We start from the raw sequence: 23,956 nt of genomic DNA, 5'->3' as shown, positions 1-23,956 counted from the left end.
GTTACTAGAATATTAGTTCCACAGAGGAAGAAATCTTTGTCTGTTTTAGTCATTCTGTATCCCCAATACCTATTCAATGACTGGCATTTAGTAAGAGCTTATACATTTTTGTTAAATAAATAAATGAATAAACATTTCCTGAGAAGTATCATACTGGTCACTTACACACCAAGAGTTAACAACTCTTCCTTGTAAAAGGATTTTTTTTTGTGATCAAAAAAGTTTGGGGATTTTGCAAATTCCATTTCATCCCTGGAATTTCACAAATAACATGTTCACATTAATGGATATAAGAATTTATATAATTTAAAAGCAAAAGTTTAATTTTCTTTAATACATCACCTTCTCAACATAATTTATCATGGAATTCTCCTTTGCACATATGTAACCATTAATTTTTGAATTTTGTAGCATAAGCATGGGCCTCTGTATGTGTGTGTATGAATAAAATGCCACTTAATACCTCTAGAAAATATACCTTAGAAAATTCTATATCAGAATATAGAATGGGATTTGTCTCCAAGTTTAATTTTATTGAACCAATTTATGCCTCTTCATAATTTCTAATCATCTATCTATCTTGTTTAGCCAAGGAAAATAACATAAAAGGAGAGCTTTTTGTGCTATAAATAGTCTTCATTTATTGCCCAATGATGCCCTAATGTGTTAGTATTCCTTAAAAAATGATCTGTACAGTTATCAAATCAAATTAAATTGTAACTTAAATAAATGCAAACAAATGCATCTTATTCAGAATACCTCACTAATGCAAATGCCCTTGTTAAAATAACTGAAGTGCCAGCCAGGTGGATTGGGTTTGACTTCTATCTCTAGCACAAATTACATAGACTTAGATTGTAATTATTTTTTAATTAGACCTTGTCTATGTTCAGCAAAGAGGAATATATTTATTGATCCACCACATGCTCAATTTGTCACAAAGTCCAGTTTCCTTCTTTGTGAAGTGGTGGCAGTATTTGCATCAAAGGAGATTAACTGAGACAGAGTTTGTGCAGTCTCTGGCATAGTGCCTCACTCATTGCAGTTGCTGGGAAAATACTAGTCCCTTTACCTTCCCATAACTGTCTGTTTCAATACGGTAAATTTGGCTTTACAAAATGATCTACAAATATAAACTATACAAAATACATTCGGATGAATATACCTGTGATTTATACATGTCACGCTTTCATGCACATTTTTCTAATTACCTCAGAGCAAATTATAAAACAAAACCTTCAGCTGAAGCTCAGTTATGATTCTAACAATTTGCTCTACACAGCAGGAACTAGAAAACTTAATTCCGAGCCAAGTTCTCTCTAATTTGCCATAAACTCTTTCAACCATACTTTTTTTGTTTAGTTTTGTTTTGTTTTTCAATACGAAGGAATTTTAAACATCATCTAGGTAGAATAGAATAAAATTTTCAGTGGAACAAGAGGTGATGCTAGGTATATAAAGGCATCAAACATTACTTATGGAAATTCAGTCTGCCAATAACATTGAATTAGAATCCGCTATATCCTCATCTCTGAGCTGGGCACAGGGGACCCCAGAAAAATGAAGCACAGACTCTCTGTTAAAAGAGCAATGCAATACCAGAATCTATGAGTAGGAACAAATGATTCTTGCTACACCCTATCTTCAGCCAGATCAAAACAATGAGAGTAAAGACATTTTCCAAAAAAATGAACTTCCCAGAAATTTCTGAAGGGTAGGAACTACTTCTGCACTAAAGCTTTTTTTTTTTTTTTTTCTGTAATTTGGATGGTTTTACAGAGGTGTCATCAAGCCTCAAGCTACAGACTCATTATTGAAGAAGAAACACAACTATCTAGCTATGCACATGTAAATAGCACTTGGTTAAAAGGATGGAAAATTTGAATTGGCTACCATGGGAACATAAAAGCACTCAGGATGGGATGATAAGATTTCTCCTAGTAGTAGGTAGGCAATAAATGCTTGCTGTTGAGTCCCAGCTTTATCTTTGGCTACTAGAGTACAAACAAGTCTTTTAACATTACTGGGCCTCTATTCATAAAAAAAAATAGGAATCTGGACTTCAGACTCAAATGTCTTTAAGATCCCTTTGACCCACAATATTATAACTATTCATAAAAATATTTTAAATAAATTGATGGCACTGGTAATACTAAACTTCAAAGCTCTTGAGTGTGTTGTTCCCACAGTTACTTCAATCCTGTAAGTCAGTTGGAAAAGATAACATAATGCTTTTTTTTGTTTGTTTGTTTTTTGGCCCCACAGGCAGCATATAGAAGTTCCTGGGCCAGGGACTGAATCTAAGCCATAGCTGCAATCTACACCACAATTGAGGCAACACCAAATCCTTAATCGACTGGGCCACAGCAGGAACTACAACATGACGCATTTTAAATGGTTTTCATTTTGCTGAAAAAACCCTCAAAACATATTGATCCAATTTAAACTTTGAAAAAAAAATTTAGAATTGTCAAAAGTACATCCCCCTTCCTATAAAAGGACTTTCAAAATCATATTTAGGAAAAGTATTGCTGGTGATATTGAGGCCTGAGTGAAAGAAAGAAAGAAAGAAAGAAAGAAAGAAAGAAAGAAAGAAAGAAAGAAAGAAAGAAAGAAAGAAAATCCCCCTTTAAAAAAATATAAGATAAATGAGTAAGGGAAATTGAGGGCATATGAATACAGATGATGGGAGGAAAAAAATCCGCTTTTCTATGAAATTATGTTGAAACCAAGGAAATGAAATCATCTTTAATTTCATGAAAAATATCTTTGATAGAAAAATGCAGAAGGATAAAAAAGTTTTTATGGCATTTTCAATAATAGTTGTTCATACATATGAGTTAGCATCTGTGTGAGACAGAATTGCAAACTGAGCCAGAACTTAACCACTTTCAAAGTTTAAAAGAGGGATCCAGTTCCAAGGGACATCCAGTAAATTTTATCAAAAGATGTCCTATAATTACTGGCTTCATCAAAGTTTGGATGTTACAGTGATCATGCTACAACTATCTTCCAATATACGTTTTAATTATTTAAATTTTTTGAAAGTATTGAGAAATTACACAATCCATATTTAGTGTTATTCATGTTGGTCCCACTTTTCCATAAATGGAAGTTTTACAAACTGAAGTAACTTTATGAACTGGCAGGAGTTTTGATGTGTTCAAAACATATTTAATGAATAACGATCCTGTTGCTCTTTCAATAATGGTAATTTGATGGTAACCAACACCTTGTAAAAATACAATCTCTCCCTGCACATTGTAGCCTTCAGAGAAAACTCTAGATTTTCCAAGAACAAATCCTTTAATGCTCATGGTTTGGCTACTAGAATATCATGTCTTTGCAATCTTTGTCATTAATTCTGTTGGAAAACTCAGTGGTTTCTCAGTAGTAAACTATATACATGGTCACACCTGGGGGGTGTATTTTATAAAAAGCTATAGGTAAGAGATTATTCTTCTTGGATAGGAGATTGACTTTACCAAATCTAAGACATTTTCCATCATAGCATTAAGCCAAAGAAAAGATTCTGAAATTTGCAACTGTAGTTCTGAGATTGCAAGCCCATTTTTACAACTAACCATAAACACAAGAGTATCCACACCTGCCAGTGTGTTCTCACCTGTCAGTGTGCATATCTAAAAATCAGAATGACTGAGAGTTCAAGTTATTATAAAATATAATCAATATGCAAAAAAAAATCTGTGTATTTTCTACCTTTTGGACAGAAAAATGAGTAAAATGGATATGAGAAATAATAGAAGTGAATGTAAAGTCTTACACTTCACAAGTAAATCTAAAAAAAATAAAAAGAGGGAATTCAGGAGTTCCCGTCGTGGCGCAGTAATTAACGAATCCGACTAGGAACCATGAGGTTGCAGGTTTGATCCCTGGACTTGTTCAGTGGGTTAAAGATCTGGCGTTGCTGTGAGCTGTGGTGTAGCTTGCAGACGCGGCTCGGATTCCACGTTGCTGTGGCTGTGGTGTAGGCTGGTGGCTACAGCTCCATTTAGATCCCTAGCCTGGGAACCTCCATATGCTGCGGGAGCGGCCCTAGAAAAGGCAAAAAGACAAAAAAAAAAAAAAAAAAAAAAAGAGGAAATTCCCGAATTCCTGCCATGGCGAAGCAGAAACAAATCCAACTAGGAACCATGGGGTTGCGGGTTTAATCCCTGGCCTTGCTTGGTGGGTTAAGGACCTGGCATTGTGTGAGCTATGGTGCAGGTCGCAGATGCAGCTCGGACCTGGCGTTGCTGTGGCATAGGCTGGCAGCTGTAGCTTCGATTAGATCCCTAGCTTGGGAAACTCCATATCCCATGGGTGCAGCCCTAAAAAGCAAAAAAAAAAAAAAAAAGTAAATCTACTATATAAATTGAGGCTAGTAAAAGTCAGGTCTAGACTAGTTCTCTAAAAGTGACTCAAAGGAGTTCCTGTCATGGCTCAGCAGAAATGAATCTGACTAGCATCCATGAGGACGAAGGTTCAATCCCTGGACTTGCTCAGTGGGTTAAGGATATGGCACTGCTGTGAGCTGTGGTGTAGGTTGCAGAGGTTGCAGACAAGGCTTGGATCCTATGTTGCTGTGGCTATGGTTTAGGCCAGTGGCTACAACTCCTGGGAACCTCCATATGCTGTGTGTGGGTGCAGCCCTAAAAAGACAAAAAATAAAAATAAAAAGTAAAAAACAAATAAATGTGACTCAAAGATATTTTTATTGACTAAAAACTACATTATGACTGTAGCTTTATAACACCAATGCCTTTTTTTTTTTTAATTTCAAGGAAAATTTTAATGGTAGGTATATAAAACTAGGCATAAACCCATTATGTTTATATCTCTTATGTACATACAAAGCTGAAACAAATTATAAGATAAATCTAAACAAAATTTCAACACTGATAAAACTCAACAACACAAAAAGAAAACAGAATTGTACACTATAATCTCTACCATGTAAAATGTGTGTACATATTTAGGAAAGTGGCTGGGAAAAAAAAAAAAAAGATAGTAAACTGCTTACAAAAATGCCTCCTGATAGTTATAAATTAATGAGTGAAATTACATGGTACAAAGAAAGAAATAGAAGATAGTATGTTTTGGAGCACTTCCTGCATATGGACTACTCTAAGTTCATGACATGCATTATCTCATATATATTTCAAAATACCTTGGGAAATAGGGTTAGACTTCTAAAGAGAGTCTGACAAACCAGTTTCTCCAGAAAAGGTGTGCAGAGAGAAAGAGTTGAAAATGATATTCAGAAAAGCACTTCTGACCTTGAATAACCTGAAAGTTAGGGATCCTGACCCATCATAGAACAGGCAATCAGTGTGTAATTTATAGTTGGCCCTCCAGACTCACGGTTTCCCTGATCTGAGGTTCCTCCATATTCATAGCTCCTTTGTATCCAAAGATTTAACCATGGAGGAATGTGTAGTACTGTGATATTTATTATTGAAAAAAATAGTAAATACAAGTATAACCCTCACTGTTTAAACAAACTCTCATTGTTCAAGGTCAACTGTATTCTTCAGGAGATAAGACTTAGGGATAGGCTCTGATGATTGTCTTGAGGTATTAGGTGAGATCCAGGGTGAAGAAACAGCATAGAGAATAGATACAGGTTGACTGGAGAAACTATTTTCAACCATTCCAAGAGTTGCTGGAATAGGTATTGTTATTATCCTTGTCTGTATACAAGAAAACTGAGCCCTAGGGAAAGTAATGTACCAAAGTCACATTGCTAGTAAATAAAACAACAAAGAAAAAGTCTCAGGAATCTATGACTTCATGGCACTGGTATAAGGAGCCAGGTTTCAATATAAAGAACTGACCAGTTACAAGGGAAAGGTTCAACCAGCTGACCTCTGAGGCTTCTTCCTAACTTACAGTTAATAACAATACATCACTTGTTCATAGAATAAATATTTGAGTGGACAGCTATTGCAGAAATATAAATATATACTGCTAGATATTAATCAGACAAAATTCCTTTTGATAACTATACAATTTCTAAGAGTTTTTTTCTTTTGAATAAGAAAAAAATAACAGCTTCTTACATAACATATCCCAAATAAATCAACCTATCATCCAATTAGTGTTTAAATCACATCTTCCATATTCTGAAGCATCACAAAATTATATAAGTAAAATGTGACTTTAGGGAAAGGGTATGCCTGTTTTCTTCCAAAGACATCATCTTGCTTCATTCTAACCACATCCCTGTGAGATATGTATCAATACTCCCTTTTAGAGGTGAGTAAGTCTTATTGATCCACACTTGTCCACACATAGAGCTGGTCATTGGCAGCTCACCTGATCCTTGGTTTGTCAGATATTTGAACCTGAGCTTTGCCCAGGGTCCTACCTTTTTGAGAGCAAGTATTACCCACTCAGAGGGCAGTACTGAGAAGGCAATATGAGGAATTTCTGCATAGACCAGTCAAAGGCTCTGAAAATTCAAACTTTGAGCTGATGCTACAATGAGATGATACTGGGCTTTGTGGATCTCACAATACTGGAGGGAAAGAAAGACATAAACCACAGTGATACCATGTCTACTAAAGACTCAGTGGACATAAGCACCTGATAAACAGAGGATGCAGATACACACATCAGGGTGTACAAGGGATAAGTGGTGGGTCTGGGTCACATGACACAGAGAAAGAAATCACATTCAGAGAAGAAAGAAAGATTAGGGTGGGATCAAGGAAGCATGTGTGATTTTGAATGATTGAGAATGGCATGAGCAGGGTAAATACAATTACAGAAGTGAGTCGAGATGGGCCTAAAATGTTCTGGAATTTGGTATGCTCTAGTACGCCAGGCTTCAAAACACTGCCATGGTGGAATCTGACAAAAGGATCAGGGAACAAGATTTCCTTAGACAACAGGGATTCCATAACCCTGGGAATAATATCACATACATAAACACCTAGTCTATCCACGCAGAAGACTAGTGATATTCCTAGACTATGATAGGCAGAAGGTGGGATTCTATGTGGGGCTTAGAAGAAATGGAGGGCCACATCTGGAGCAGCTGCAAGCCCTCTCATCTGTACCCCTTTGACAATGTCCCCAGAAGGCAATCAGGAGCCATGTGAAGCAGGCTTTGGGAAAGTGCTAGAGAGGACTGTCAAAGCAAACAGCTGGTACACCCTCCCTTTTTGAGGGTTTATGAACGCACACACAGGCACAGACACACAGATCAGTAAACCAACAGGGCAAACACAGTGCAACACATTAGGGAATGCAGAAAGGGAGGACATAATCTAAATGCTGAATATGCCAATAAATGCATACATGGTGTGTTATATCACCCATCTTTATATTTTTTCCTCATTATTTATTTGTTTATTATTATTTCTTTCCATCTTTATATTAATAAACCTTGAGAGAGAGAGAGAGCTATTAATCTACACACAATGGATGGACAGATGGACAGACAGATAGATAGCCCATGTTCTTCAGCAAACAGAAGATGAAGTCAAGATTTGATGCCATCTGCCTGGCTTTACCATATACATATTCTCTCCATCACAGTGCTTGAATCCCCTAGCATAGGGCATTCTTTTTCTCAAAGCTATAGGAAAGTGGAATCCTTGAACCACTACTATGATTCCATAGTACGACTCCAGAAAATATCTTATTTTTTTCTGGTAGAAACAAAAAGCCCCATATGCTCATAAAAACATGCTTCCGATTGAAATTAGCAGCCTGAATATAATGGTGCAATGAACGGGTGATGAACAGATAAAGACACAGCTGTTATTACTTCATTAATATTGCCTTGAACTGCATTTTTTGGTAAGTTAAATGCTATCCTCTTTCTCAAAGGCTGATTAACTAAGTTATCGTACTACCATTTGTTTTCTGAAGCATCCATATTTGGAGTGTTAAGCTATTTCACTCACAATAACAACTTGCCTTTACAATACTTCATCAACTGTTCTGACAGCAAGACCCATCATGCTAGAACCAATGAGTTTACAGGTTGCATTTGCCATGTTCTACAACTACAGCTGCCCAGAGATAATTTGGAAACAGCTTAGTATTATTTTTGCCTAATTCTCATCATGTAACAAGCAGAGTTATGCCTGGAGACACACACAGCACTCTTACTCCAATTTCCCCTGCTTATCTCCCCCATTAATTCTGCTTATCTTTCTGCACTCTCATAACAACTTTAATTCAGCCATCAAGAAGAGTGAGGTATGAGATAGAAATGGGTCAGCAGGGGGCTATGCCACACTATGCTGACAGCCCTAACACAAGGGTTACCAGGTAAAATACTCAAAACTGAGCTGATTTGAATTTTATGTAAGCAACAGATAAGTTTTTTAAGAAATATGCCACACAAAATTTATCGAACATGTCTATACTAAACAATTATTTGTTGTGTATCTGAAATTCAAATTTAAGTGGGTGCCCTGCATTTTATTTGCTAGGTCTGGCAACCCTATATATGATGTACTTTCTATAGCCGAGGCCCTAGTTAAGTACTGGTATGTCCTTGACTCATCACGCATGGAGCTGAGCATAGAGGGAGAGGAGAAACTATCACTGCAGTGAAAGGGAACACACCATCTTCTATGATGCTGGTGGGGAGGGACCATGGGAAGGGTTTAGGCTTTGGAGAAATTTGATCTGGATTATAATTCAACTTTACTGCTTATCAGTTGAGCCTATTGCTTTTACTTCTATCAACCTTGTTTCCTCCTGTGTGCAATGAGAAGAAAAAAACTACCTTGCCAGGCTTTTAAAGACTAACTTTTGGAGCTTCTGTCGTGGTTCAGTGGTAATGAACCTGAGTAGTATCCATGAGGCTGCAAGTTCGATCCCTGGTCTCACTCAGTGGGTTAAGGATCCAGCATTGCTGTGAGCTGTGGTGTAAGTTGTAAATGTGGCTCAGACCCTGCCATTGATGTGACTGTGGCATAGGCCAGCAGGCACACGTCTGATTCAACCCCTAGCCTGGTAACTTCTGTATGCCATGGGTGCAGCCCCTGAAAAGACCAAAAACAAAAACAAAAACAAAAAAACAGAACAAACAAAAAAAAACACCCAACTTTCTTCACACTGTATCTCTGTCTTTGTTTTCATTAATGGCAGCCTCACTGATGTACTAGTCCAAATATGGATAGATTCCCTGAGTACGTGTCAAGTAACTCCTCAAAGTATCTCCACAGGATACTAAAATGAATATAGGATTTATTCTTTCCCAGACTAAAAATCCAGCCACTCCTATTATGGTCATTTTCTACATCACATGTATAAGATTCTTGCTAAATTGGAAAGATAAAATTAAGTAACTCACATGAAATCACCTCCATGCCCATAAACCATAAGTCAGCAAATGCTATTAATTCCCCTTTTCCCATTTCTCATAAGTGCTTTCAAGCTTTATCAGTACAAGTAGTCTAGGAGTTCCCATCGTGGTGCAGCGGAAACAAATCTGACTAGGAACCATGAGGTTGAAGGTTTGATCTCTGGCATCGCTCAGTGGGTTAAGGATCCAGCGTTACTATGAGCTGCGGTATAAGTTGCAGAAGTGACTCAGATCTGGCATTGCTGTGGCTGTAGTGTAGGCTGGCAGCTGTAGCTCCAATTTGACCACTAACCTGGGAACCTCCATATGCCGCAAGTGCAGCTGTTTAAAAAAAAAAAAAAATACAAGGAGTCTATATTCCACATGCTTTCAGCACAGTACAGTCTTCTGTTCCACGACCCATCCAAATAAATGAAGTGAATGAAATCATCCTGAGAAGAATGAATGTAACATCCAAGGGGCAGCTTCCCTGAACAAACAAGGTTTTCCTCGATTTCCTTCACCTGTGTCCAGTCCTGCTGGAAATAGTAAAGAGAATGCAACCATCTTGCATAACCAGGTTGAAATTGTAAAGACATCTTTTTAGAACCAAATTCTAAAAAGGAATCTTCAGACTTCATAAACAGTACTCTTTTTAGACACACGGTCCTGAAAACTTCGCTGACATTCCCCGGAATACCCTGGAAAATGGTTCCTATTCTACAAGATTACTCTAGAGTCCCTAAATAGTAAAGAAGAGAAAATTAATGTTCCATTTCCCCTTTCCAGAAGATTCAGAGTCATGAAGACAACCTAAAGGGAAATCCCAGATATCATTTGGGTCAGAAATTCACAACATTGAAGTCACTCCCAGAAGGAAAAGTAGTTAGAATAGCTCATTGTATTGAGTATTCAATAAGTATCAGGATTTATGCTAAGCACTATATATATTTTTATCTTCCCAACAACCCTATGAGATTGATAATGCCATCATCCCTCTAATAGAACGGACACTTGAAGATTAGAGATAGTAAATGTTTGGCCCTAGGTTATATTTTTACTAAAAGGTAGAGCCAGAATTAAATCAAGTCTGACTGTCCCTTTATGTCAAAGTTTCTCACCTTGGAGACAGAGATCTCCTACATCAATTGTTAAAAACTAAGAGCCTGGGGTCCATCCCAGAACTACCTAATCATATATCTAAGGCTGAAAACAGAAATTTATATTTGTAATAAGCTTCCCAATGCCTGGGAAGAAAGTTAAAGTTGAAAGCTCTTGAATTATGTTATTTTGACAAATTAAGTTATTGAATTATTCTTATTCTCAAACTGCAATGACCAAACTAACAGAAAGTACAGACACTTAAGAGATAAGAACCAATTAATGAACTATTCTATATGAAGATACCTGGTCAATCAGGATCCTCTAGAAGTGGCCCACTTCTAACCTACACAGTACACCTGAAACAAACAAACAAACAAACAAAAAGAACTATAACTTTGAAATCCCATACTTTCCTCAAAGAGCAGTTCAAGGTCCATCATGGCCATGGCTCTGCTCACTGCACCTCATTCCTACTGCTTTCCCAGGTGTTCTGCATTTGCCGATTTCTCAATGCTTGATCTAGACAAATGAAAATTCATCTACTTAACATTAACACTCTTGTTCAAAGAGCAAGCATTTGGTGTATATTTGAAAGAAAAGCTTGAGCTTAGCCCATTAGCGGGGATTTTGCATGCAATGCCTTAGGCAACCTCTACACAAAGCTATTGACAAAATAAGCTGTTTAAGGGAAATCTCATCACTCCCCTGCTTGAAACTTCTGAAGGCTTTCTTTTACAAGATAAAATTATACTTCTTTCCAAGGGCATCATAAGGTCTTAATAATCTGCTCTGACCTGATTAACCAATCATATCACCTACTGCACTGCCTTTCTCCAATTACCCTGATCCTCTTGCCATCTCCTAAAACCCCTGTGCTCTCTCATCTCTTACTTACTTCTGTTTTTCTGTGTTCCTCTCCCTCATGTTTCCTTCTGTCATCTCCCAACTGCAGGAATACTTTTTATTCTTCTTCATAAAGATGTCTCCAACTGTTCTAATGAGATGTGGGTGTTCCTTCTTCTGTTCCTTTTTCCCAAGATGTGCCAGAATATGGTCCCTAAAACCCTTTCTATAAAATATACTTCACTAGAAAAATACTTCAGAAAGTGTTGCCCCCTGTAATTTCTCTGAGAGTTATGACTAGATAGAACTACACCAAAGGCTTTGTGAAATCATGCAACAGGGGCACAGAATATAGTATTTCCCAATGTATGTGAACTCAAACCTTATTTATGTGTGAGTAGGAACTACATACAACATCTTGCAGATATCTGAGAAACCCCATCTTTCATTTTATAGATAAAATAAGTTAAAATAAAATAAAGCACCAAAACTTCAACTGAGGTCCTATTTGACTGAACTACAATGATTGGTTTGCAAGTCTTTCCTACACACTCACTGAACTGTGAACTTCTCAGAGAGTCTGTTGCACACACATTTGTGTTGCTCTGGCCTGGCACATGGCCTGACCTTCCAAAGGAGATCCAAACATTCTGATTGGCTGGACCACTGAGAGCCCACAAAGCAGACTCTGTCTATTTTGAAGAAGCAGCAGCATCTTCACTTTCTGGCATCTTCAGATGTTCTGTTCATCATCCTTTTCTCTCTTCTATTCCACAGATTCATCCTGGCTCCTGAAGCAATTGTCAAGGAGAAGTGGATATAAAAATCCATTTTTTTTAACCTCTTTGGGATTTACTTCCCCAAGACAATTTGAACTTTTTTGTTCTTTATTTTTCCCACTTTCTTTTTTTCTAGCACATTTCAGAAGATCCTTGGAACCTATTATCGACCAATAGATATTTTAGATAATTGGTATATAATTGATACTGGTTAAAATCTCAAATTCTTTTGAGTCCAATTTGACATTCCTCAAATTCAGTGTTTTCTGTTAGATCTTAATTTGATCTAATAAAGTACAATCACCCTTCCTAAAAAGTTTAATAATTTTATGTGTTTATGTCTTTTTTTATTCCATCCATAAAAATGTTTTCATAGAAGCAACCAGAAGCACCACTCATAGCTGATCTTTGTCCTCCATGTAGCATTTTATTGCCCCCATTTACCTACCACTAAATTGATATAAGCCATGCTTCACCATATTACAAGAGAAGTTGATGAGAGTCCATTCAAGGTTTTGATGAAGGCTGTATACTCACTACCTACACAGAAACTCTTAATCTAGTTATTTAGCAGCTTTATGAATATTATAATATTAATGAAGTAAAAATGTAGTGTTCCTATGTCAGCATTAAGTACACAGTCTTGCTTTTTCCAAAAGTTCACAACAAATATATTTTTCAGTGTCTGTCTACAAAACTTTATTAATTCTGGAATCTGGTCTACAAATGTATTTACATAAATTTCCATTTTCTCCTTTGTAGACACCACAGTTAATATATCTGCATATTTTCCAGTGTATCTCTTGTTTGCAGCCATTCCTCAAAGAAGATCACTGAGGGCTTCTGATCCCATCTGAAATTTCTGTCAGAATTTAGTGTATTTGAGTAGTCATGACTTTGTTTAGAGACTTTTACCTCTAACCACTGCAGGTGACAATAAGTGCTAATGAGTAATGTTCGACTAATCATATATATAAAGCACATATATTATCCTAACATGCATGCCAAGGTGTTTTGGGAAAAACCAAAGCAAATCAATATATCGCTTTATAAGAAAGAAAAGGAAAGGAAAGGAAGGGAAGGAAGGAAGGAAGGAATAAAGAAGACATAGAGGAGCTTATGATTAAGATAGCTGAATTATTAGCTCTTGCACTAAGACTATGTTAAAAAAAATCATAGTATAAAGAGGAGCAGTCATATTCCTTAAGATAAAAATAAGTGAGAAAACAAAATTTGTCAGTGTTTCTTATGCAACATTTAGGAAATCATTGGGGAGGTAGTTCAATTCACTATTCCATTTGGCACATCTTTTATCAGAGGGAATGGATATACAAGGCTTTTATACTCAATGGCTTCCAACTAATATCACTCAACAGTCTGTAAATATCAAGAAAGCTTTAAATACAGTACAACTTCTACAGATTATTCTACAAGAGAACTGAAATTAGCAACTAATGTGAGACTTTTGGTACACATGGCAGTTAAAATTCAGAATATAAAGTTACGAACTGGAATTTGGTTCATTTTCATTTATTTGTAGCTTGGATAATGTGAATTACTGACTACAAATCTTATGACCTCATGGTATTTGGAACACATTACGTCAAAACTTTAGGACTAGATACAAAATTGCATTGTCACTTGAAACACTGCCAGAGCACAACCTCTCTGACTAATCATGAAGCCCTCATCATGCTAGGTGGTCAGCAGCTGGTCACCAGAATAATTCAAGGGCTCTGGAGGAAGACAGACTTTGGTTCAAATCCTGTATCTGCCACTCCACTTCTCTTTGGATAAGATATATCTCTTAAATAGACCTCACTTTTATCATTTATAACATAGCGATACAACTAGTTTTTACCTCATTTTTTTGAGAATTCTGGACAAAATTATAATTCAAAAAGATAGATGTATACCTACATTCATAGCAGGACTATTCACAATAGCCAAGACATGGAAACAACCTAAATGTTCATAAACAGATGAATGGATTAAGATGTGGTACATATATCTGATGGAATACTACTCAGCCATCAAAAACAATAAAATAATGCCATTCACAGCAACATGATGCAACTAGAGGTTCTCATACTAAGTGAAGAAAGTCAGAAAGAGAAAGGCAAATACCATATGATATCACTAATATGTGAAATCTAAAATATGGCACAGATGAGCCTATACACAAAACAGAAACAGACTCATAGACATTAGAGAACAGACTTGTGGTTACCAAGGCCCGGGGAGGGGGAAGTGAGTGGAATGGACTGGGAGTTTAGGGTTAGTAGATACAAACTGTTACATTTAGAATGGATAGACAGCAAGATCCTACTGTATAGCACAGGCAACTATGTCCAATCTCCTGGAATAGACCATGATGGAAAATAATATTAAAAAATAATTATATATATGTATGACTGAGTCACTTTGCTGTATAGCAGAACATTGTAAATCAACTATACTTTAATTGAAAAAAAAAGAAATAGTTAAATTAGATAGCACATTTCAAGCATTAAATAATGGTAACTCATTACCCTGAGATATCTGATTTCTCATGTAGTTTAATATAAGAAAAACTAAACAAATATTCTTTTGAATGAACCCTCTATATAAATGCATCTATCCATAAATTACCATTTTATAAGAAAACATGATATATTCAAGTAAATAAAAACATGTCTGTTCCAATAAGTCTAATTCAGAGATTTTTAGTCTAAAGAAGGGGGATACTTACTTCTACACCTCTAATACCATTTTGCAAATTAAGGCATACACATGAACTCACTCGACTGACTTAAGAGCCTGTTGCATTTAAATGAACACACACTGATTCATTCATAATAAGCCGTGTAGCTTTAAGGAAAGTATCCCCACCTCATATCATCCAAACAGAATTAGAAACCGGATATTTCTCAGATTATCTTTACTGCTTACTGAACTATCCTAAAACTATTTTTTTAACATGAGGAAATAAAGAGACACTAAATATATAGTGAAGTTTGTAGTAGTAACTTTCTCAATTCTGAATCTATACACATATTTTATTTTATTTTTGTCTTTTGTTTCTTTTAGGGTTACACCCATGGCATATGGAAATTCCTAGGCTAGGGGTCTAATCAGATTGCAAGCTGCTGGCCTACACCACAGCCATAACAATGCCAGATCCAAGCGGCATCTGTGACCTACACCACAGCTCAAGGCAACACTGGATCCCTAACCCACCGAGCAAGGCCAGGGATAGAACCCGCAACCTCATGGTTTCTAAGTCAGATTTGTTTCTGCTGCTGCCACAATGGGAACTTCCTCTACACATATTTTAGATGATAGCTATTACTAAGCCTCTCCTAGAGGAAACTCAGTATTTCTTTTGTTCTTTTTTTTTTTAAACTTCAAAGAATAGAGATTTTTTTAGAAAATCTTTTTAAGATTATAGCTAAAAATCTGATTTTTCCCAAGTTTTATAAATTGTTTGATTAGAAAAAAATACAACAGTTTAATTAGGCTACATAAATACACTGTTATCCTAAATACAATATCAAATCAGAAATAAGATATATAACCAACAGAATTCATTTTATTTTTCCATGTGAGAATGAAAGAAATGAGCATAATATCTCCCACACAATCTTTAGCTCCACCTGTGGTTTGCTAATGTGTTTTTATACCTACATCTTTGATGCCTAGAGCATCAAATGCATCAAGGCCTTGTCAGAGACATAGCTGCATAACAAATAGTTCAAATGGATATAATGAGATATGCTCCATGACTGAGCACCTGATACAGTAGTGAGATATTTTTCAGATGAGAAATCCCACTTGATGATCTATACGCATTCCAAACTTGGCCAGTCTGACATGCCCTTTGGCCATCTGCTTCATTCTGATGATTGCTGGGATTTCTCGCACAACTCAATGAACACTTGTGCTTACAAAGAAGTCTGTATATTATCTCCTGATCAGTCCACACTGGGAAGGAAAGTTTGAATATCTGGCCTTAAAAAAATCAATGTTCCCTCATGCATGCATGAATGAGTAGGTTAAGTCATGAATCAATAAACACATTTTCTTTATTGGTTTGTTATAAAATCTTTTACTTCAATTTTTCATAAATGCAATTTTTTTTTATTCAGCTTCAAATTTCTGTCCTATGTCAGCTAGCTGTATTTTTTAATCTGATACCGTATTCCAGAACAGTGTTTGTTGTTGAAATTTCCATTCTTCCAATCCCAATAGCATTATTAAGAAACATTCATGAATATAATTAAGAAAAAATCCTTTTGAATGCTGAGAGTTTTATGGATATTAAGTTTGGCATGGTTTATTCAATAGGATAATTATTCTCTAAAATTCAAAAAATCAACTCCGAAAAGCTTTTTGGTTAAGTGTTTTTAATAAAGTTGATCCCCTCTCTTCAGTCCTAAAGTAATGACACTAGGGAGCTAAGAGACCCAGATAGAGAGACAGACAGATAGCAAGGTTCACATGAATGTGGAAGCAATGTGAGGTCAGTATATAGATTTGGACTAGAAGAAAACTTGGTATAGCTTATCCACTTTGGCTGGTACCCAGCTTAAATTTCTCCTCCCCTGGGGAGATGTTTCTGAATTTCCCAAGCCCATTCAGTGGTTTCCATTTTTAGTTATTATTTCCTTCCTTCTTTCCTTCTTCCCTCACTCCTTCCTTCCAGCTGCAACCTGTGACTAGAGGTTGAATGGGAGCCACAGCCGCTGGCCTACACCACAGCCACAGCAATGCCAGATCTGAGCCGCATCTGTGACCTACAATGCAGATTGCAGCAACGCCTGATCCTTAACCCACTGAGCAAGGCTAGGGATCGAACCAGCATCCTCATGGATTCTAGTTGGGTTCTTAACCTACTGAGAGTTCTTAACAGGAACCCTTAGTTACCATTTCCTTTCATCATATTTTGCCTATGCCATTTATCAGTATATCACTTCAAATATGGTAGCTTTCTCTATTTTAACTTTCAGAGCCTTGGGTTATTAAGGAATGTGGATTATATATCTGAATGTTCAATATCTTATACCTCTGGCATATAAGAAATATGATAAGTGTATATTAACTAATAGCAGGATTCTTGAAGCATATGATTTGGAGTTCTCTGCTCTAAATAAGACTCTGTTGAACTTTATGAAGTATTCAAGTTTTGAGTCGGATCAATAAGAGTGCACAGAGATATGGCTATTGGGAACACAAAGACTTGGGGGAAAGACACGTGTGCTTCAGATCATCGAGTGGTTGTGATCTATGTTTAAACTCAAAGAAAGATGAAATTAACATTGCTCAAAGCAAAAATGATGAAAGTATTGAAAAGAAAGGTATTCTGAAATTCACTAAAACTGGCACCGATTACTTGCAGGCACACCAATAAATGGACATAATTAAATTTATAAAGAGTATGCTTACATTTCTGTTTCCCACATTAATTCATCCCTAATTATGCCATATTATTGGGAAGACTATCTTCCATGGAGTAAATTTTACCTATATGGGAGTTCCTGTCATAGCTCAGTGGTTAACAAAACCAAATAGCACCCATGAGGACGCTGGTTCAATCTCTGGCCTCACTCAGTGGGTTAAGGATCCAGCATTGCTGTGAGCTATGGTATAGGTCGCAAACATGGCTTGGATCTCATGTTGCTGTGGCTGTAGTATAGGCTGGCAGCTACAGCTCAGATTCATCCCCTAGCCTGGGAACCTCTATATGCTGCAAGTGTGGCCCTAAAAATACAAAAGACAAAAAGACAAAAAAAAATTTTTTTACCCATACAGATTGTAAAATTACAAGTTAAATCTGAAAATACTTATTTCCAAAGCAACAAACAGTTAAAACAACCTGTAGGGGTGGACAGTGTATGGATTTAGTGAGGTCAGTGAAAATAATTTATTTATTAAGTCTATAAACTTATTCACAATTCCAAATTCTTCTGTTATTTGCCATTATTTATATGCCTACTATATTCTCCCTTTAATTCTGAGTTGTTGCCCAAACCCTTCCCTTAAAGGCAGTCTCTACTCCTGGAGTCCAATATTCATACATTGAGAATCCATTCCCTGTAAGACTTTATAGCCGATTTGACTCCAGCTTTTATGAGACTCAATAATTTCAGTTAGTTTTAAAATTTGTACGGGTGAACTACAATGACCTCTTATTTTTCCCAAACTGGTAACTAAATTATTGTAAATGTTTTGCAACTGACCTCAGAATACATATCTTGGTTCCATAGCACATCATTATACTATAAGATATCAGTGTCACAAAAAATCCTCAGGGAAAGTCCAGTAGGGTGGTGACACATCCATTTCTTTTAACAATGATCATTATTAGCAATTTTAGTTAACTATAACCTTGGCTATACCACTTGTGGGGTTTGATGCTACCCCAGCCCCACCCACCATGGGGCTTTTATCTACTGCATAACTTCCGGCTCTTCTATTTTCTTAGCCTGCCATCACCATAGTCCAGAGGAGCAAATATCTCCACTGACTACACTAAGTGCTACAATCCTCAAATGACTGTTGATGCTCAGATTTCCATGCTGCTAATCCAACTTCATCAGCAATTGAGGGAAACACAAACCACATGTCTTTCTCAACAATTTACATTCTACAGCATGAGCATGCCCACATTATTCTATAATTCCTGGTCCATATGACTACAACCTCCTCTTCACGCCAACAACCTGAGGATTCCCATGGTGACTGCTCGTTGATTCTATTTAGGTAGCTATATTTTTTCACTCCCTTCCATATCTATTTTACATTTCACAATGCTTCATTTCAACATTATCCTGAGTTTCATTGCCCTAATGAGTTTTCATCACATTAAGCAAAATCCCAGATCTGTAGGATTTGAGCTACTTTTTCTATGATCTATTACCTAGATAATATAGCACTAATGAATATCACACAAGATAAATTTAATATAAATATGTAATCTCTCATCTCTAACTACCAAAACTTCCAGCAATATAATGACCAATTTGACATCTTCTCTCAGATGTACCAAAGACACCTAGAACCCAACATTTCCAAACCTAATCTAGTAAGCATCTCCCTTAAATCTGTTCTTCTCTAGTCTTCTTTTTCAGAAACTGGACGCACCTTTAATTTAAATATGCAAACAATATACTCTGCAGTCATCTTGATAATCTCCCCTTTTTAACTTTCAATACCAATTTCTCTCTAATATTTGCTGACAGCATGTCCTCAATATCTATCATATTTTCCCATGTCTTTCATTATCACACTAGCTCAAACTAATACCATTTTGCCTCAATTAGCTCTTGAGAAATTTGAAATTTTATATCTATCAGGTTTTTTTTTTTCCTGTTTTTTAGGGCTGCACCCGTAGCAAATGGAGGTTCCCAGGCTAGGTGTCAAATAGGAACTGTAGCCACTGCCCTACGCCATAGCCACAGCAATGCAGGATCTGAGCCACCTCTGTGGACTACACCACAGCTCACGGAAACACCAGATCCTTAACCCACTGAGTGGGGCCAGGGATCAAACCCGCGTCTTCATGGATGCTAGTCGGATTTGTTAACCACTGAGCCATGAGGGGAACTCCTATAGCTATAAGTTTTATTACTTAATTATAATCTGTAAGTTCACCAGATTGTAAACTTCATTGAACCACTTTTTTTTTTTTTTTTGGTCCATTTTTACTCACAATTCTATCTGTAGCATTTTGCCATTTTCATTGCTTAGAATGATCAGTTGATAAATATTTGCTGAATGAATGGGTGATGGATAAATGATTACATTTGTAAGTATTATCACAATGAACATATCATGCGTGAAACAATTATTCATATCTATATCATATAAGAGAAAAACTTGAAGCCCAACAAAAGCCAATCAAGGAGAAACCATGAATTTGAATTCAAATTGAGTCTTCTCAATTTCATTAACTTTAACTCCTAAGTATCTTTCCGTTTTAGCACCATGATACCTATCAACCCTATGGAATGTATTTTACTTATAAACTCAGAAAAGTATGCACAATTCTTAATGTACTGTCTATGTGTATAGAAGATAATTATTGTGGAAGGTATTCTAACCCTTTCGAAAATAAATTCACTGTAAATACTTTCAAAATAAATATTTTAATTCAGCCAATATTCTGAAATTAAGATTGACCAATATGTATCCAAGGTAGTCATCATGCAAAAGGGAAAAAAAGTAGAGTAGAAAATAACAATAACTGACGTTTCTAAACCATCACCATTATTTTCTATCATTTGTTGTTTGTCATCTTGCAGACATTGTGAAAGCAATTTATATGTACAATAAAATGGGAACTGTTATTATCCTTATTTACAGATAAGAAAATTGAGAATCAGAGCAAACAATCAAAGCCAGGAGCCAAATCCAACTTCTGTAAGATTCCAGAGTTGCACTTAATACTAAATTGCCTTCCCAATAAGCAGTTAAGTCTTTCATTTTGAGCCATTACTTAGAGAAAAATCGACAAAAACATTTTTTTACTACTAATAGCATCTGATAGTGAGACATTTCAATTATAATCAGATGGGAAAGAAAACACTATATACATTATTAAACTTTTTTTTTCAGATATTTAAGGAGCAAATTGTTTAGTCTTACCCATGAATTCAATCCCCAAGTGGTCTGCTACACCGAAGTCAGCATGTAAGGAAGGGGAAACAGAAAAAGAGAAAAAGATTAGAAGAAAATTTCACACAGAAATCAATGCTTATAAGATTAACCTTTCAAGGCAAAGAATGCGTCTCAATTGTAACACCATGTTTGCTTGCCAAAGACAATTTACAGTTTACCCACAATTAGGGGTACTCTAAACACTGGTTGGTATTTCCCAATAGCCTAGGATTTAGATGGAATAATATTGCCAAGTGTGCTAAGTATAAATTAAAAAAAAAAAGGAAAGAAAGAAAGAGAGAAAGGAAGAAAAGAAAAAAAAAGGAAGGAAGGGGGAGAGAGGAAGAAAAAGAAAAAAAAGCTATTTACACAAAGCATACTAAAGTTATTTTCTGGTACTAAATTATTTTCAGAACTCATGATATTTTATGTAGAATAACTACTTGTTTAACATTAAACTTATCTGAACCTCTATGTTAATAATATGTAGGTAAAGAACTTCTGCATGACAGGCCTTAACCAGGCGCACCTCATCTTCACAAAGAAGAAATAATGATGGGTGTTTTTTCCCCTTTATTTGTTAGATGAGAAAACTGTGGTTCAGTGAGACTTAAAATCTTACACATTAGATAGATCCAGGGCACAAATCTGGTCTCTCTGACCCTTTAGCCCTATGACCTGCTAAACTTAACCATATCTCCTATCAAGATGAGTGACAGAGGTGTCCGTGTCTGCTCGACATTCCTACGGACAGCAGACCATTTTGAGGTACTAATGTCTGTGATCAACAGAGGGATTAATTGGTTGCTGCTATGTCCAGCCATTCAATCCTAGAGATTTGTTTATTTAAATGGTGCTTTCCTTTAATCATTCAGTTATTCACTTTTTAAATGCATTGCATTATTCAGTGATGATTTCTGTTGTAAGATATACTTCTTAAATGAGAATCAATGAAAAAAAAGTATTGCTACAATTGTGTTTGTTTCCGAACTAATTTCTGGGCTTCCTCTTATGACTTTTCTCTCTTTTTTCTTTATTTTTTTCCTTTTCTCTCTCTCTCTCTCTTTTTTTTTTTTTTCTTTCTTTTTATGGTTACACCTGAAGCATATGGAAGTTCCAGACCAGGGGTTGAATTGGAGCTGCTATGCTACAGCCATAGCAACACCAGATCTGAGCCATGTTGACCACCTATGCCACAGCTTGTGGCAACGCCAGATTCTTAACCCACTGAGCGAGGCCAGGGATCAAACTCACATCCTCATGGTTTCTAGTCAGGTTCTTAACCTGCCACGCCACAATGGGAATTCTGACTTCTCTATTTAGGAATGGTTTTCTTTTTTAAAAATATGCCTTTAGTTATCTTGAGTATTCCAATGCCTTTTTTTTTTTAATTTGTAAATAACACATTTTTAAATTCTATTGTGGTAAAATATATATAACATAAAATTTGTCATTTTGACAATTTTTAAGTGTACAATTCAGTAGCATTAATTATATTCACAATATTGTGTAACTATGACCAGTATATTTCCATCACCCCAAAGAGAAACTCTACCGAATAAGCAACACTATCCCATCCAGCCTCAATCCTAGCCCCTGGTAACCTTTAATCTATGTATCTATGAATCTGCATACAAATAGTTCATTTTTAAATGATTAGGACTTACTTTAATTAAGAAATGTCTTTTATATAAAGATGATAATATTTTTAAAAAGTAGATGCATTTCTTCCTTTCTACTTTTTGTCTGCTTAATATATACTATGATGGTTATCTAGCACACTTCCATGAAAACACAGACTTTGTTCTCCAGTAAATCAGAAATCAGCGGGAGCCCACAGAGAAAAAAGTCTGGAAATTGTTTGTGATAGTGCTATAATGGATAACCAGAAAATGTGCATTGGATGGAACAGCCAAGGACCCATACACTTGCTCCTAGGCGGGAAAGAATGTGCCTCATGAGAGAATGGAGACTGTAAAAAGCTTGGCTAGACCATGCTTGGGCTCTTGTGTGAATAAACTCTTCAAGATTGTGTGTACTGAGGACACTAGAGAGAGACTAGAGTCATGATAATTTATAGCAGGGATTTGAGTGAGATTTCCTATCATGAAGGTTAAACTAAGAAAAAATAAGACTGAGAATAAGAAAACTTTTTCATATAGCCAGAACAGCCATGACCCCTAGCCTGGCTGAAAACAAAACAAAGAACCCACAACTTTCTAGTAGAGCTGAGATGGCTCAGAAATGGCTGTCTGGTTGCAGTCTGTTATGTTCACAAGTGTAACCAAAGGTCACTCTTAATTCCTCTCACAAACTTGTCTGGTCCACCTTTGTATGCAATGGAGGATATGGGGAAGCAGGCTTTGTGAGTCTAGAGACTGCACTAAGAAATGAGTTGATACACTTGGGGGCACTGAATACTTTAAACCACAATTAATTCATAACCAGTAGAAGAAACAGAAATCAGAATTTGAAAATTATTCAAACACTGAAAGATGAAAGTAGGCTTTTTAGGAAAAAGGACATCTGCATAGCAGAAAAGTCACATCTAATTGTTGGAGTTGTAATTCTCAGAAGCACTGTTAAGCAAGGTGGCATTTATAGTTTTAGATTTTATAGGGAAATTATCTTTTATAATAACATTCCTGAAAACTGACATTACTGAAACAAAGTCAGATCTTATTTAAAATTACCCCCTTTCTCTCCCTCTCCCACTTTCACAACACACACACACACAAGTATTTCCATTCTTTTATTAAAATTCTAAACACTGTGATTATTGCAGGTTTAAAGATACTGATAGGCTTTGTTAACAGACAAAAGGATTAATGAAAATTCATGAAGAGCATGACAGAAATGCAATTAATTTTGTCAACCGAGTCATACACATAAACCACAATATTTCTTATAACCCTTCACTGTCTACTTCTTAAAGCAAAGCTTTCCTGGGGATATTCAGGCCATTCAGACATTCATGAAAATATAAAAAGGAATGAATCAATTAACCATTCATTTATTCATTCACTCAGCAGAACATGTGTCAAGAACTGTGCAGACTGGGGTAAAAGAGGAGGGGTAAAAGAGGAGGCACACGGTTTATGCAAAAACAGTTTGCTTGGAGTTCCCATTTTGGCTCAGTGGTTAACGAATCCAACTAGGAACCATGAGGTTGCAGGTTTGATCCCTGGCCTTGCTCAGTAGGTTAAGGATCCAGTGTTGCCATGAGCTGTGGTGTAGGTTGCAGATGCGGCTTGGATCCCACCTTTTTTTGGCTCTGGCATAG

At 36.3% G+C, this 23,956-nt stretch overlaps 1 protein-coding gene across 8 annotated transcripts in view; it reads right to left on the bottom strand.

Moving 5' to 3' along the window:
- Positions 1 to 23,956, bottom strand: part of NRG3 (neuregulin 3) — a 1,098,475-nt gene that overhangs the window by 122,009 nt on the left and 952,510 nt on the right. For 4 of the 8 annotated variants that reach the window (XM_001927008.6, XM_084997437.1, XM_084997434.1 and 1 more), the window contains exon 4: positions 20,662 to 20,688. In XM_001927008.6, the coding sequence (XP_001927043.4) occupies positions 20,662 to 20,688 (27 nt within the window). The remainder of the gene's footprint in view (positions 1 to 20,661; positions 20,689 to 23,956) is intronic. The other 4 variants (XM_084997433.1, XM_084997438.1, XM_084997435.1 and 1 more) reach the window with 1 other exon arrangement.

The sequence above is a fragment of the Sus scrofa genome, chromosome 14, assembly GCF_054392235.1.
Source record: "Sus scrofa isolate SSC_HxYL_T2T_F1_AM1 chromosome 14, Sscrofa_HxYL_maternal_Yorkshire_Landrace_v2.0, whole genome shotgun sequence".
NCBI classification, from domain to species: Eukaryota; Metazoa; Chordata; class Mammalia; order Artiodactyla; family Suidae; genus Sus; species Sus scrofa.
This window is presented reverse-complemented; position numbering and strand designations above follow the sequence as displayed.